At 47.3% G+C, this 16034-nt stretch overlaps 1 protein-coding gene across 4 annotated transcripts in view; it reads right to left on the bottom strand.

Annotated features, from left to right (window-relative positions):
• ATP9B (ATPase phospholipid transporting 9B (putative)) overlaps positions 1-16034 on the bottom strand; it is a 217414-nt gene that overhangs the window by 46101 nt on the left and 155279 nt on the right. For all 4 annotated transcript variants that reach the window (XR_014297509.1, XM_082667371.1, XM_082667370.1 and 1 more), the window contains 2 exons: positions 13224-13366; positions 725-837 (listed from right to left, as the gene is read on the bottom strand). Coding sequence is in view for 3 of the 4 variants with exons in the window: in XM_082667371.1 (XP_082523497.1) it covers positions 725-837; positions 13224-13366 (256 nt within the window). In the remaining variant the exon portion in view is untranslated. The remainder of the gene's footprint in view (positions 1-724; positions 838-13223; positions 13367-16034) is intronic.

The following is a 16034-nucleotide window of genomic DNA, read 5'->3' as shown; positions in this document are numbered from 1 at the left end:
TGGCAGAGAACGGATGCTGTAACCACCAGGCTGCGCCCTCACGTGAAAGAAACAATTCCTCTTCCTGTCGAAGCTCCGGTGAAAAAGACAAGATTGAGCTTTTGTCTTAAAAAAACAAAAAAAAACAACAACAAAAAACCCCTGTCCTTATCGATGAGAGAGACGGACTACATGTTTACAGATGAACTAATGTGATATTATACTCAAGTTTCACCTCAAAATAACAATCTGAAGGACAATGGCTACGATGAAACAGGACCGGCTGCGCGCTGATCATCCTGGAAGTTGAAGGGCAGAAAAATTACGGTTCCTACTTTTGTTTACTGGAAAGGTTAAAAATATGTACCTTTAAAAAATATGAGAAAGCCTTATTAATTATGAGGAAAAACAGAGGGATTGTTAAGAAACATATCTGACGCAGGATTCCACTCGATACTCTTAAAAATACTATGCTTACTGAGTGATTTATACAAATAATCCACTAAGAAAATTTAATAAGAATAAACGATTTAAGGTCGTTAAGCCTACGGTTACACCATATAGAAATTTTAATTTAAAATTAGTCCAAAATCTGTTTCTTGATTTATAAACGAATGATGAGTAATGCCTCAGCATCATCAGAGAAGGTGCCACGCTGCAGGTCAAGCAGGTAACAGGCTCCGTGTCACTCAGCAGCACCGGGTACTTTTGCCAGAAGATCCCCTGCAGGACTGAACCGGCTCACCTGTGAGTAGGAATTCATGAGCTGGTTCTGGATCTCATCCATCGTGTCCGTCCCGTAAGACACGGTGCCCAGATGCAGCCGCTTAAATACCATCTCGTTCCGGGTGAGGGTTCCTAGGACAGAAGCAGCAAGGACACCGTCAACTCGGGTGGCCCATCAGGCAGATCGAGGCCGCACCCCACACGCCCCACGCCCAGGGCTGGATGCGCTCTGCACCTGTGAACACGCTGCTCGGCCACACAAAGTGTCCTCCAGCGTCACCTGCACTATGCTTTCATTTCACTAGTGAGGACCAGAGCTTTCTTCCTGGAACGTCAGGTTCCCCTTTCAGTAACTTTTAGTAACGGCAAGCGTTCTGGTTCTGTGGAGAAGGTCTGGACTCTGTCTTCCAGTTCTGAGTCACTCTCTTTGTAACTACACCCTAGAACGCTGCCTGAGAGACCAGTGCGTCGGTCCGTTTCAAATTAAGTCTATTTCGAAAAATTAAGTATTTTTCGTTGAACAGAAACAATGCATTTAGGCCTTGGCATCCACGTGTGTCGTACGGAGAGGAGGTGAGGAAGGAGAGGCGTTTTCTCTCCAGCTGGTCTCTAGCCTGTGAGCCCCGGTGCGGGCCCTCTGCATCTGCCCTGGCACTGCCCACCAACCCGGGCAGGTCAGTTTTAGGTTTCAGCTTCCATTCAAAAGATACACAACCAAATGCAGTGAAGTAACAGCAATGAACAGAGGGGCAGCAGAGGTAATGCCGTGTATTTCAAAAACTTGGTGAACTTCCATTAAAAGTGGCACATAAGGGCTTCCCTGGTGGCACAGTGGCTGAGAGTCTGCCTGCCGATGCAGGGGACGCGGGTTCGTGCCCCGGTCCAGGAAGATCCCACATGCCGCGGAGCGGCTGGGCCCGTGAGCCATGGCCGCTGAGCCTGCGCGTCCAGAGCCTGTGCTCCGCAGCGGGAGAGGCCACAACCGTGAGGGGCCCGCGTACCGCCAAAAAAAAAAAAAAAAAGTGGCGCATAAGTTCCCAGTGTTATTGATCTTGTGACCCTGACAGGAGACCCTAAACACCGTGCATCCAGCACTTAATATGAAAGCATACGCGCACACAGCCTCGGCTGCTCTGGTTTTACAGAAGGAGAGCCACACGCTGTGGTGCAGGGAGAACTCCCTGTAAACCCCGGCACCGCGTGCTACGAGCTGTCCCCCCCAACCCTGTCCCCGGGATTTCTGCACTTGTTTCAAAGCACAGAGAAGGGTCACCCACGGGCACTGACGTAGTTAAGGGTGTGAATATGAACAGAGAGCCACGCGGTCACAGTAAAAGTCGGACCTTTTACGTGTCTATGAGACACCACAGTAACTAATTTTTGTTTTCTTTGGCCCACACAATGTTGAAAATATAATACAAACTGATTTCATATCTACCTGTGACTCCGCGCCCATTACTTAGGACTAGTGTTCAAAGCAAAACAGCTCATTTGACAGGACACCCCCCAGCACTCAGAGGTTATTTTAAAATAAAGGGAAAATCTATAATTTACAATGACTATTTAGAGATTGTTTTAGCAAACACTCCCTAAAGAGTGTATATAACATATTATCCAGGGTTTCATAAATTCCAAAGAGCAGCTACTGTCAGGGATGCTTGTCAGTTTCATAAATTCTGCCTTTTACAAAATTCTATGTAGCCCCTTTAATAAATGGCTCCTACGGTTCTTTGATTAACAGAATCAAAATTACATGAGAAGTGCAGTTTAAAGGGTTTTTGCTGGTTATGCCATCCTAATTAAATAAAGAATAACTAACTTAAATACTAGGGTATATTAAATAATATAGTTAGCAACAATTCAGCCTCCAAATGAAATAAGGAAGTTCTATAAATGCTTTATTTCAAAGATTTGATATGAAAACAACAGTTCTATCATTTTGACCTATGGTCAAAAGATAATGAAATTTTACACTGATTCCTATTAGAGTAAGTATGAAGTTTACCTCTATTACATGCGCCCAAATGGACAGTTCTCTGAGAAATGATCAAATACATTATTTAAATTAAAAATAGTTTACGTATCAGATTAACTGACATAACTGAAGAATTTCATATAGACTTTTTTTCTCTGATATACCTTGAACGTGAGGCAGTAGCTTACGGTGGGGATGGTAAGTAGGCGCACACGCTAAACAGTTTATAAACAGGACTGTGGTTAACGACACTTCTTTTAACCTGACTTTTTATTACTAATAACTTAATCTGTGCAGCAAAGTTAAAGAACATTACAACAAACACCTGTACAGCTCCCACCAAGAATGAACTGTTATTTCTCTAGGTTTTTAAAACCACCTCGTACAGGTAAGAAAGACCCTAGATAAACAGGCCACAGTTCACCCGGCCTTGGAACATGGCCGCCATTCTCCAGACACACCAGCAGCTCTCACATCCCCACACGTCTCTAGTGAACTTGGAATTCAGTCATTCGTTGGGCTAAAGAACCCTCATGAGGCCTCACTCCATGCTGGGTTTTGGTGGGCCTCACGGAGATGCTTTAAGCTCTCAGGCCTCAGTGCCTGTCTGCAAACCAGAGAAATTACCATCGGTCCCGCATGGATATGGCGAAGAATAAATAAGCATATAAAGTGCCTGAGACACAAAGGCTGAGGGGAACCTGACGGCCAGGAAGAGGGGCTGCAGGAAGGCACCCATGCAGCCGCCCACGAGGACGGCGAGGACGCAGGCGAGGGGCTGGCGGGGGAGCTGAGGGAAAGCGGAGCACGGATGTGCCCGATCCCCAAGATCACGACGCATGTCGTGCCTCTGGGTTCTGGTTTCGTGCTGGACACCTGGCCGCGTGAGAGGGACTGGTCCCCGTGCTGGTGACGAGGTGCAGGGCGGCTGGCGTGTGCCGAGGTCTGGGTGGGAGTGAAAACTGTCAAGAAAAATAATCACAACATTAAAGCGAAACACACTTACATAACGTGAACGATCTCGTATTCATCATACCACAACTACAACTTTTGGAAGAAAATTCACGACAGAGGTGCACAGAACGAACCTTCTATCTCACACCGTGAAACCCACTTGAGGAAGCGAGAGGTGTTTGGGAGGAATAACGCTGTGCGTGTCAGCGATCGTGTGAGCGGACTCGGCGACGCACGCTACTGCTCGTGTGACGCCCGCGAGGCCCCCTCCTGGGACACGCCGCCCGGCCTGCCGAGTGGCTGGGCCCTCCAGCTGGAGCGTGCCACACGCTCACCTTGGACATCTACCCCTGACCCAGCACGCACACAGTAAACGGCAGCAGCTACTTTCACAGTGATCTTCCCTGACTCTCACAGCAGCGCTGGAAGGAACGGCCGGGCTGTGGGACCGCATGTGTGCGGCCAGGACCTGGCGGCCGAGCGCAGGGACCGCTCCTGAGCTGCGTACTTCCTGCAGCGGAAGCCGCCAGGGGACATGCCTGGGCTCTGGCTACAAGAAACGCTAGAGGATCGCTATGTAATTATCGTTCCCCAGTTTAAAAAATAACAGCTAGTAGGGATATCACTGAAATGATGGCAAAAAGTAAGGTAAATGTGCTTTTCCATAAGACACATTCTAGTTGAAAGAACGAACACACGTTACACTTCTTCTCCGCAGTCTGCGCTCTTACCAGAGACCTTCCTCCCACTTGCCGACCCGAGAGCGAGCCGTTTCTTTCTGTTTCTCTCTTCCGTCTGAACGATTACAGGTACACACGGGGGCCAAGGAGGAACAGGAAAAACTTCACAAAGTTTCTGAGATGAAGCTTTTAATCTGATGTTAATATTCACACAGCTCTCCTGGAGGAATTGAAAACAAAAGGTTCTCCCGCCGAAGTGAATGACCTGACAGTTACAAATGTGATTATGGGCCAGTTCTACTCCAGCAGCCAAGGCGTGCCTGCTGCTCTACTGAGTAGGGGAGCTGATTCGCAGTGAAAAACGTGGATGTGGAGGCCTCCCTGTCGACCACCCCTCCTTCCTGGAAACACGTGGAAACGCACCCTGGACACTCCCTTTCTTCTGTGTGTGTGCAAGTGCACACCGACAGCCGGAGTAAAGCAAAACGCGCAGGAAATTTCAACTACAAGTTTGAGGAACATGGAATGCCAGGGACTGGAGGTCAGGAATGTTATCTTCCTTCCCACCTTCTGCACTTGTTGACGGGAGCACCGCACACACACAAGTGGACAGAGCAGCGTCACGACAGGCCCGGCACCATCATCCCTTCCACAAGGGTCCCCGAGGGCCCCAGCCACTGCCCCGTCACAGCTGGAGCCAATCAGAAACATACCACCTCATCCACGAGCACGTCCGTGTTACGAATAAAAGCAGAGCTCTTAAAATAAACACAACCCCAACGCCATCACACCAGAAATGACCCTAACCTCTCAACATCACACGGCAGGCCGGTCCTGACTCCCAGCTGTCTTGTCTCCTGTGTGTCGGGCTTTTATACTGTGGTTTGAATATGGACCTGGTGAGGTCTCCCAAGCCTGACCCCCAGCTCTGTCCTCAGAAACTCCCCGAGGGCCTCAGTTCCCCACAGTCTGCACTTAGTGGCTTGTTGGCCCTGGGGCTGATTCACGCGTTTCCTCTAGGCCCGGGATTTGCTGTGACGGCGCTGGACAGAGGCTGCAGAGATGGCTCTGGAGCCCACTACGCACGCGGGGTGGACGGAGGGGGGCGGTTCTCTATCAGGGGCACGACACCTCCCCGCCGCCCCCCGCAGGTGGTCAGTCCCCAGGCCCGTAAATCCGTCCTGGGTTTAAAGTGGCATGCACCTGAATCAGATCCCCAGAGGTCACTGAAGACAAAAATCTGACACTCCCGAATGCTGCAGCCACGCGAGTGACAGGTATTTTCCACAGCCAAAGGCATGTGGTTCCAGTCGCTCCATTCACAGACGACTTCTAGGCGGGGAATCTGGGGCTGTAGAGTGGCTGCTGCTTTAACACCTTGATTAGCTGTACTGCAAGCGCTAAGGCTCCAGCGTCGACTGTGCTGCGTCACCTGGCTTGTTACTTCCTACCAGTCAGAGAAATCGCGAGAGTAATTCCACGTACGGACGAAGATCCCCTGGAAACAGGGCAGGCGGAGAGCCACCACAGACACATGCGAGCAGACGCTAACATGCTGAATATATTGTTGCACTTACACGTATAGTTTAAAATAATTTAAAAGGTAACTGAAGCCCAGGTTTGAACTATTGCTTTCTCCTTCTGGGTTATGTTTAAAAGCTTTCTGTTTGAGTAGGTACCTGACAGTCCTTTATTCAGTTGCTTAATGGAGTTGGGGAGAATGAAATAGAAAACAAATTCAGAATGGCTTCTGAAAACTGAGCAAGTTAAAAAGATGACATTTTAGTGCTTACATTTATGTCTCTGATCCATGTGGAGCTAACTTTTGTACACGGTGTGTGGATATGCAGTTTTCCCAGCACCGTTTGTTAAAAGGACTACTCTTCCCCATTAAGTACCTTGGCACTCTGCTGAAAACAACTGACTGTAAGTGTTAGATTTTCTCCCAGACTCTCACTTCTGTCCCCTCGGCCCTGATGCCTACCCTCCCAGCAGCACCATGGCGTCTGGATCACTGTAGCTCTGTAGTACATTTTGAAATGAGGAACTGGTGAGTCCTCCAACTCTGTTCCTTTTCCAACACTGTTTCAGCTACACTGGGTCCCTTATATTTCCGTATGAATTTTAAGATCACCTTGTCAATTTCTGCGAAGAAGGCAGCTGGGATTTTAATAGGGATTGTGTAGAGTCTGCAGATCAAGTTGGGAAACACTGTTTCCATTTTAATACTATGAAGTACTGATTTTATCTTTTGGTGCTATTGTCAATGGAATTGTTTTTTTACTTCTCTTTTTGGATAGTTTATTGCTAGTGTATAGAAATAAAATTCTTTTCTGTTTGTTGACCTTGTTCTAGTAGATTCTTAGGGGATTCCTTAGGATTGTCTACACGAAGACCGTGTCCCACACAAATAGATAGTTCTGCTCTCCTGCACAACATGGATGTCTTTTTCTTCTTCTTGCCTAACTGCCTTGGCTGGGACCTTGAATGTTCACAGCAGTGTCACTCATCATAGACAAGAAAACAGAAACAACTCTCTAATGTCCATCAACTGATAAATCGATAAATAAAATGTGGTGTATCTGTGCAACAGAATGTTACTCTGGAATGAAAAGGAAGCAATTACTGACACAGGCTACAACACGGATGAACCTTGAAAATGTTATGCTGAGTGAAAGAAGCTGGTCAGAAAAGGCCACGTATTGTATGGTTCCATTTCTGTGAAATGTCCAGAGCAGGCAGATCTATTGAGGTAGAAAGGAAATTAGGGGTTACCAGGGCTGGGAGGCGGGGAAGGCGAGGATGGGGAAGTTGGCCGATGTGGGCTGGGCGGGGGTGTGCGGAGACCAGACACTGGAAACTCAGAAGCTACACCAAACACTAAGGGCGACACAGCCTCACTCCTGTCACTTGAATCCAACGCTGTGTAGTGATGACTGTGGCATCTTCCAAAGTATCTAAGTTGCTAATAAATCATGTTTTCGATGACTTAGAACTGACACATTTGAACAAATGACTAGCACTCCTCATCAAATGAATAATAAAATGTTAGTTATTTTGCCACTTGAGTAGATGTACTCACATCCTGTTGGGTTGAAGAAACTGTAATATTTATGCAGACAGTCCTTCATGTGACACATGTAATTACTTAACATATTAAGATGAATCATCAAAATATTTTTAAAATTTCAGTGGTGTTTTTACTCTGCAGCTGACTCTGCAAAGTGCTGAGCGGGAAGGTCAGTGCTAGTCTCGGGCTTTCTGTGCCCTCCTGACAGCAGGTAAGTATAAGATTCTACCGGTTACTAAAGAGTCAGCAATGCAGAATGATTTTTCAAGTCTTATCTTAAATATTTTCATGATTCCCTGTGGACAGAAAATGTGACAAAAGGTTTGTTTGTGATTCCTGGGGAAAAAAAAAAAGCTGTGGCTCTTTAACAAAGCAGTTTTTGGGGCTACAATGAGCTAAGCAGGCAAAAAGAAAATCCGTTTCCAAAGAAAAAGTCCTGCGGGCACCATTCTCCGGGTGGCGACAGATGTGACTCACAGCCATGCAGAGGAGGCGTCGGAGAAGCAGACACAAAGCTTTCTGGTCAAACCTTCCTGGGCTGTGATCTGGCCTGAGACCAATATTCTGCAGGCCGCAGAGGAGCGGCTGCGGGACAGTGGCCCACCTGCACCGGGCAGGTCTTTCTGCAAAGATTCTGGTCAAGCAAAGTGACAAGCACACACGGTCAATGGCTGTATTGACACACGGTTGCTTAGACCTTATGGTGCAGGAATGGAAACAAAAGTTCTAAAAAGTGGTGACTAATTTATCAGACTGCAGAATACGCATCCGTTTAAAAATTATTCGACATTCTTTGATGCGGAGTCACATATTCTCTTTGCTGTATGTGAGGCTTTCTCAAAAGACCACGAGCCCTGAACGGCTGGCATCTGTATGTGTGTGCTACCTCGACTGGCCCACCACCCCAAACGTCAGACTCCCTCACATCCCGGCACCTGCATCAGCAAACAGCTGCATCAGTGAGACTGTGCACGCCCGTCGTAAGTGAGGTCCCAGTCGTGGCCACTAGGCAGGAGAGGCCGCAGTGGTCCTCCGGTCGAAGGACATCAGCACACGCTCCGCTGCGTGTGTGCGCACTGATTGGCACACACGTGCTCTGGTGCCCTTGGAAACCATGGAAACAGCGCTTCCCCAACACGATGATGCCGTCCTATGAAACTCACACGTGATTCCAGTCTAAACAACGTGGCGTGTTGGGTAATGGATGCTATAATTAAAATGCGTCCGGAAACCTGTTGTTTCCGTGGGTGTTTCAGGAATGGCTTTGTTCTACACGAAGATAAAAACTAACAAAGGAATTAATATATGGCTTTAATAGGCTGCACCTGAGTCAAGTTTTAAAATTTATGAATCCTCGGCAGCATTGTTCTCAAACAATGGCATTGTCGTGGTAGCCAGGGAGGAGGTGGAGGTCCTCCCGGCAGGTTCAGCGCAAACGATCTGTCCTCCGGGTTCAGCATCGTTTGCGCATTGAGCACATAACGCCTAGTATTTCTGGTCAGTGTCAATACGCTCTGCATCCTGGCAGTTGACAGATGTCTACTCCTGTCGAATGAATTACTTTATGTTTCACGCACTGGTGGCCGCAGATGTGTCACTATAGCAACATCATTAATTTCAGATCTTACCGGAAACGTGCACTCCAATCAAATCTAATTATAGCACATCGCTTTCTTGTCCACGAGAAGGAAACTAGAATGCAATTACTGGGATACTTCATTTTCTATTCTGCTGTGGCAAATAAGAGACACTGTGATGAACGCTTCTCGTCAGAAAGCTTATCGATGAAGCACAAACCCAATTTACAGCCACACGAAGGACCACCTCACAGTTTCGGGAGCCACGGAAGGCTCCTGCCAACAGCTCATTCCTAACCTTCTTGGCTGACGCTTGGGCCACTGAGATGTTTGCAGACTGCCTTCCTCCCCTGCCTCTGACACCGACAGGAGGTGCTCCACAGATGGCGTTCACCTTGGGATTACTGAAAAGGGCCTGAAAAAAATTCTAGACCAAAAAATTTAAAAACACCTCTGCATGGCTTCAACATCAGAACAGATGACTTCTAGCATAAAAAGGCCTTTTAGAAAATGAAATGCAAAATATTTTCTCTAATAAATTTTATATAATTTTTCTGTGATTTTTAAAAAAAATCTCAGGAACCACGATTATTTATTAAGCTAAAACCTTAAGAAGCGATGTTCTTGCCTTTTAAAAGCAGCAGAGTGAAATGTGGGAAAAATGAGACTTTGTCTTTATGACTCTGGGCAAAAACCACTTATCCTTACCCTGAAAGTAACTCCAATTCAACAAAGAAAAATGGAGGAGCTACAGAACAATAAACCAATTATAGTTTAAAATGCAAAATAAAAGTTAGCCTTTTAAGGACAAATAATGTCACAAAACCTTTACTTACTGATATCAAACAGCCAGAGACACAGAGCCTTGCGTTTACTGTGTGTTCTCAGGCATGTGCTTTCTGTTTGTAAATTAAGATGAAATAATAGGTCAATATCACTCTAGGACCATTACAGGCAGATTTAAAATGTCCACAAGAGGACTTCTGGTCCAGACCAGACCTGCTTCCCCCGGATAAGCACGACCACAAGCTCAGGAATGGTGCAGGAGGTGCCCGCAGGAGGCCTCTGGAAGGTGGTAGGAAAGGCAGCTGGTGGGGCCCAGGCCCGAGGATGAGCCCAGGGCTGCATCCGGCATCCCTGCCCCCAACCTTTCCCCTGCTCAGCGTTTCCCCGCGGCGCCCGTCCATGCGGAGGTAAACGCCTGCACTCCGTGTCACTGCTGTGTGTTTTGTAAGGACATGCCACAGTGTGCCGTTGTCCTGGTGGTGACTTTCTCTGTGTCACATCCGACCGTTTGTTCTTGTGGCCAGAACATCGCTGTGAACATCCTGGTACATCTCCTGGTGCAGATGCTTCTTTAGGGAACAGACACTGGGCCGAAATGCCCAAGACCCGCTTTACAAGGCAGTGTGCCACGTCCCGCTCCCACCAACAGTGAGTAGGACCTCCCCATTCGTCCTGTACCTGCAGACACGTCAGATTTTTAATGCAGGAGGAATGACACGTTCATTGCATTAAGGTGTCCTACTCATGAGAACAGGGTGTCCACCCATTGAATTAGGTCTCTGTAAAAGGTCTTTTAAAATTTAAAAACATACATCCGCATGGTTCTTATCCATTTCTTGTTAAAATTTATTTCTAATTACTTTATACTTTTTTGTTGCTATTCTAATTGGCATCTCTAGAATTAAGTGTCCCAATTGTTGCTGGTACAGAGAAATGCAGTTTAACTTTGAATACCGAGTTGATATATGTAATTGAACTCTTACAATTCTAGACATTTTCCTGATGGCTCTTCTTGGTGTCTGTGTGAAAAAGCCATTGAATTTGTTTTCTTTGGGAACAGTTCTCCTGGTTGAATTGGACTCTGATCTCATCTTGGTGGCTCCTGGTTTCTGACTGTATGTATCAACAGAGGCCAGGCTGCCTGGTGCTGTAGCCAGGGGCTCGGGGCGGTCCTCTCCTGTTGATGGGCAGCCTCATGACTCCCTGTATCTCGCTGCAGATCCAAGTCGGCTATGAATTCAGTATCTCCCCAGGACTCTGTTCTGGAGACGTTTTCGTACATTTCTGTAGGTCTCTTCACGAGCCATTTTGAGTTTGGGTTTGCTGTGTCCCTGCTTCTCCATCAAATGAACTCCAATTTCTGGGTCATCTAATGGCACTTTTGCTTGGTTTCTAGTGTCGTTAGAGATTTATCCTTTAAAGTTTTTCCCATCCGTGCAGTGAGTTGGGAAGGCATTTTCTCTGTCTACCTTGTTTTTTTTTTTTTTTTTTTTTTGCGGTACACGGGCCTCTCACTGTTGTGGAGCACAGGCTCCGGACGCGCAGGCTCAGTGGCCATGGCTCACGGGCCCAGCTGCTCCGCGGCATGTGGGATCTTCCCGGACCGGGGCACGAACCCGCGTCCCCTGCATCGGCAGGCGGACTCTCAACCACTGCGCCACCAGGGAGGCCCTCTGTCTACCTTCTTGACCCTGAGGCCCTCAAGTTGTTATTTCTGAGTTATTTTGATTTATGGAGCATTACCTTACGGGTCAATTCCTCAATGTCCCACCAAGACAAGTCCTAATGAAAACCAAATACGATCCAACAACTGGATTTTGACTGAACTGCAGTAAACTTACAAATTCCTTATGAAGGCTGGCTGCTATAGAATACTGAATTTTCACATTCGGGACACAGTACACCTCTCCACTAATGCCAGTCTTTTACGCTTCTCTGTCAGGTCTGGTCACTTTCTTCATCCCCAAGTTTACGCCCACATGTTTTACATGCACTTGAGCTATCGTGAATGGGACCGTTCTTCTTCAGTCTACTCTACACATAAGGGAGCTATTTTTACTGCCATTGTTATTTTAATTTGTAAGCTGCCACTTTACTGATTGCTTATTTTTAGCAGTTCATTTCCTTGGTTGATCATTATATCTGTAAAAATGTTTCTTCTTTTGGTTGTGGACCTTCTATCTCCTGTCTCACAGCAGTGGCTGGAGTAACAAATGTTAAATCAAAGCATGGCACAGATTAGTCTTTCTTCTTCCTGACTATAGTGAGGACTCATCTAATATTTTATTAAAAATAAAGTTTTTAATTTTATTCAAGACATATTTTCTTTACCGTTTATATAAATATTCTTTTATTTCTGGTTCGCTAAGAATTACTAGGATTTTACACCATGAATCAACAAATCAAAAAGGGATTTTAACCCTTAGATATGGCTCTTGTTATAGTTCTGGATTCAATTTGTCTTTTACTTAGTATGTTATGGATTGACAAGAATTCTCTGATGAAAGAAAGAAAAAAATGAAATAAGGACAAAGAGAATTTGGAGCATGCAAACTTAGGGTGCGATAAATCATTTGTGGTGCAGCTCTTTAGGAGAATGTCACTGTTAAAATACCAAATTCACATATCTTATTGTTATTTTCTTCTAATAGCTCATAACTATCATTCTATAATAAACAAGCCCTTTTTGCTCTTAAGAAGCCAATAGAGAGGTGTTAATACAGGTAGTTAAATAAAACAAAAACACAACTGTAAGGCTGTAGAAAGTTCAAAATACAGAAATATATCTTTTAAATCTCTAAGAATGTCACATTTTGCTAATTCTGATGATATTCTTATGTTAGAAGATGAAGATTAGCTGGAGGCCAGTTTCAAGGGCTGAGTCTGGGGAGTTTCTTTTATTTAATTTAATTAATTTTTGGGTCTTTGTTGCTGCGCACAGGCTTTCTCTAGTTGCGGCAAGCAGGGGCTACTCTTCGTTGCGGTGTGCGGGCTTCTCATTGTGGTGGCTTCTCTTGTTGCGGAGCACGGGCTCTAGGCGTGCAAGCTTCAGCAGTTGTGGCACGCAGGCTCAGTAGTTGTGGCTCGTGGGCTATAGGCCCGCGGACTTCAGTAGTTGTGGCACGCGGGCTCAGTAGTTGTGGCTCGCGGGCTCTAGAGTGCAGGCTCAGTAATTGTGGTGCATGGGCTTAGTTGCTCCGCGGCATGTGGGATCTTCCCGGACCAGGGCTCGAACCCGTGTGCCCTGCATTGGCAGGCAGATTCCTATCCACTGTGCCACCAGAGAAGTCCCGAGTCTGGGGAATTCTAACCATGAATTCAATACTCTGTTTCTCAAACACGTGCAGGCGCACGCGCGCGCGCACACACACACACACACACACACACACACACACCATAAACGTGTGTGGGCACAGACACACCAGGATCCCCCCGCCACTAGATGCCTCCAGAGGTGAACGCGCGCACAGCGGTACCTGTCTTGTCGGTCAGCAGGTACACCAGGCGCCCCAGCTCCTCCGGGATGGTGCTGGTCCGGACCACTGTGCCGGGAATATTCTCATCTTTCATAATCATCCACCCGTAGGCGGCTTTGCCCATGTCCAGGTTCACACGCAAACTGCCAAAGGAAACCCATCGCAGTCATTAGTGTGATCCAACACCTCACGTCCAGGTTTTCCATATAAATTTATTTACTTAAATGCACTGTCTTTAATTTACATGGAATAAATAGATCATATTGGATTTCAGACTTTAAGATAAATGAACATGTTGACATTTGAGTCAACAGGCGTCTTTTCCCACGCCCAGAGCGTGTCAGCAGATGCCAGTGAAGCAGGTGCCCCTACTCGGCCCTCCAGCCCGGTTTGCGACGGCGGCCGGACCTGGGAAAGGTGGACGCAGTGCAGCTCCCCATCCAGGCTCAAAGGGGAGAGCGCCATGTGGAAGGAAGGCGCCGGCCTTCCTGGGAATCAACATATGAAACGGGTCTGGATATCTGGCCCGTCATTTTACAAAAGCAAAGTAGCGGCCCCAGTGTGATGAGCGCCCTGTGGGAGGGGAACAGGCTCCGCGGGGAGGACCGGGCAGGTGGAAGGCCCTCTGAGCGTGCGAGCCCCTGGGCCAGGCCCTGAGACCAGAGGACCAGAAAGGCTGAGAGTGGGGCGCGGGGCCAGCCCGCCTCACGGAGCCTGGACTTCAGGGTCAGAGCCACGACTCCCGAGCAGGCTGAGCCACGGCCCGAATTACGCCTACGGTGGACCGTCCCGCACCCGCCCGGCATGCATCGTTCTGCTGGGGTGACTGATGTCCACGGCACCAGTACCTGTAAGCTGCCCTCCGACACAACACTGACCATCTCCTTCCACCAACCAAGAGCCGCTGTGGCCCACCCATGCCAGGTGTACACACTGATGTTATATAATTTGATGAAATGGGATTATTAACAGAAATCAAGAGATGTTTTTCCACTTCAGTGAAATGGAATGGTTTTGAAAGATTGGATAGTGATGAATTGTTTTAAAAAAATATTTTTAATAAGGTGTGAGTGAGACAAAAAACATGGAACTTAAATCTTCAGGAAAATTCTCACCAGACAGACCTGTAAAATCATTTTCCCTCCGCCATAAGGAAATCCAAAGTGGAAATTATAAACCATGCACTACAAATACCTCTTTGTAGGAGGAAAATGCAGATTTTCAAAACATACTTAAAAAAAGGGCCAGAGCTCTACATGAACAGACCGGGGAATGAACACACATTCCTATGAATTCATGTAAAACGTAACGTAAACACATATGTGTCTGATTTGTCGAAATTCGTTTTTCTCGTTGACCCATTTTTAAGCAGCCCCGTTGTGCAGGACGTGGGCCGGTGGTCCAGGAGGAGGGCCTGCAGGACACCGGCTGAGGCGCTCCGCCCGGGGACTGCTCTGCCCTGTGCAGGGTCCGCTGCCCTCTGGCCTCAGCACCCCTGGGACAAGCCTTCTGCGGAGCCCATGGAGCCAGCCAGACCGCGACCGGCATTCCCCGGCAGCCCGCATCCAGAGTCGTGCTGCACACGCCTGTCCCCCTCGCGTCTCCCCACACACTCCCGTCACCTTAGACGTCTACGTGTTACTCTCTGACCCAACTTTTCCCCGTGATCCTTTCTCCAAAACCCAAATTCCACATACACAAACTCCCCACGTCTGAAACCTGTTCCCTGGACACCCTCGCGATACCGCCATCTCCCACGGGGGCAGACGTTCTGTGGACAGTCCATTGGGGTCCCATGTGGGGCTCCAGACTGCTCACCCCTTTTCTGCTTCCAACCAGCAAGGGTGTGAATAAAAGCCCTCTTTCCTTTGATGCCTCTACCACACACCATCATCTTCGTGGATAACCACAAAGTTATTCTAAACACGAGTTCAGAATATTTAGGATATTAGAGAACTGTGAAACAAAACAGAAGAGCTTGACAACCGCAAACATTAGTGAGGATGTGGGGAAACAAGTATTTTAATGAACTGCAAGTAGAAGTGTAACAGTGGAGCCACTTAGAGAGGACCTGGCAGCACGCAGTGAAATGAAGACCGGCCGGAGTGTTCCCGGCCTCACCTCTTCCAGCCATCGGCCCACCGGGAGAAGCCCCGACGTGCGCCCAGCAGCACGTACCAGGATGCTGTCCGTGCGGCACTGATCATGAAAGCATCCAAGCCGCCCAGCAACAGTATAGTTAAAATTGGGGCAACAGCAAACCGAGGTACAAATACACTTAATACAATCATATTTATGAATGTTTCAAAAATACACAAAACTTTATAATGTTCACGGGTCCCACCATATGCACCAAGGCATGTTCATAAAAACATGAACAGAAAGGACCCACCCCAATTTCGGGAGAAAAATCACCTCTGGGGAAGGCAGGAGCAGAGAGAGGGAAGGTCCATGACTTTATGACATCTACCTTCTTAAAAAGAAAAAGGATCTGAACAAAGACTGAACATGTTAAATCTATGGCAAACACAAGGGCATTTGTCACTAGACTCTGGACCTTTTACTTACCTTAGAAATTTCATAAGTTACAATTGTATAGTAAGATTGCAACTTGAAACAAATGCTGGTCCATCCTACCTTGGACAGTTTTGTTGCAATCCTGCCTGAAAGCACAGGACTAGAATAGAGACCTTCCAAGCCTGGAATTCTAAAGAGCTCCCTGTAAGGACACGCGCTAAGAACGTACCACTGCGGGGAGGGCTGCTTGCTAGCTGTTCCCAGAGCAGCTCTCTCTATATACCAGGTGTGTCA

This window comes from Grampus griseus (genome assembly GCF_964374135.1).
Source record: "Grampus griseus genome assembly, chromosome: 12".
NCBI classification, from domain to species: Eukaryota; Metazoa; Chordata; class Mammalia; order Artiodactyla; family Delphinidae; genus Grampus; species Grampus griseus.
This window is presented reverse-complemented; position numbering and strand designations above follow the sequence as displayed.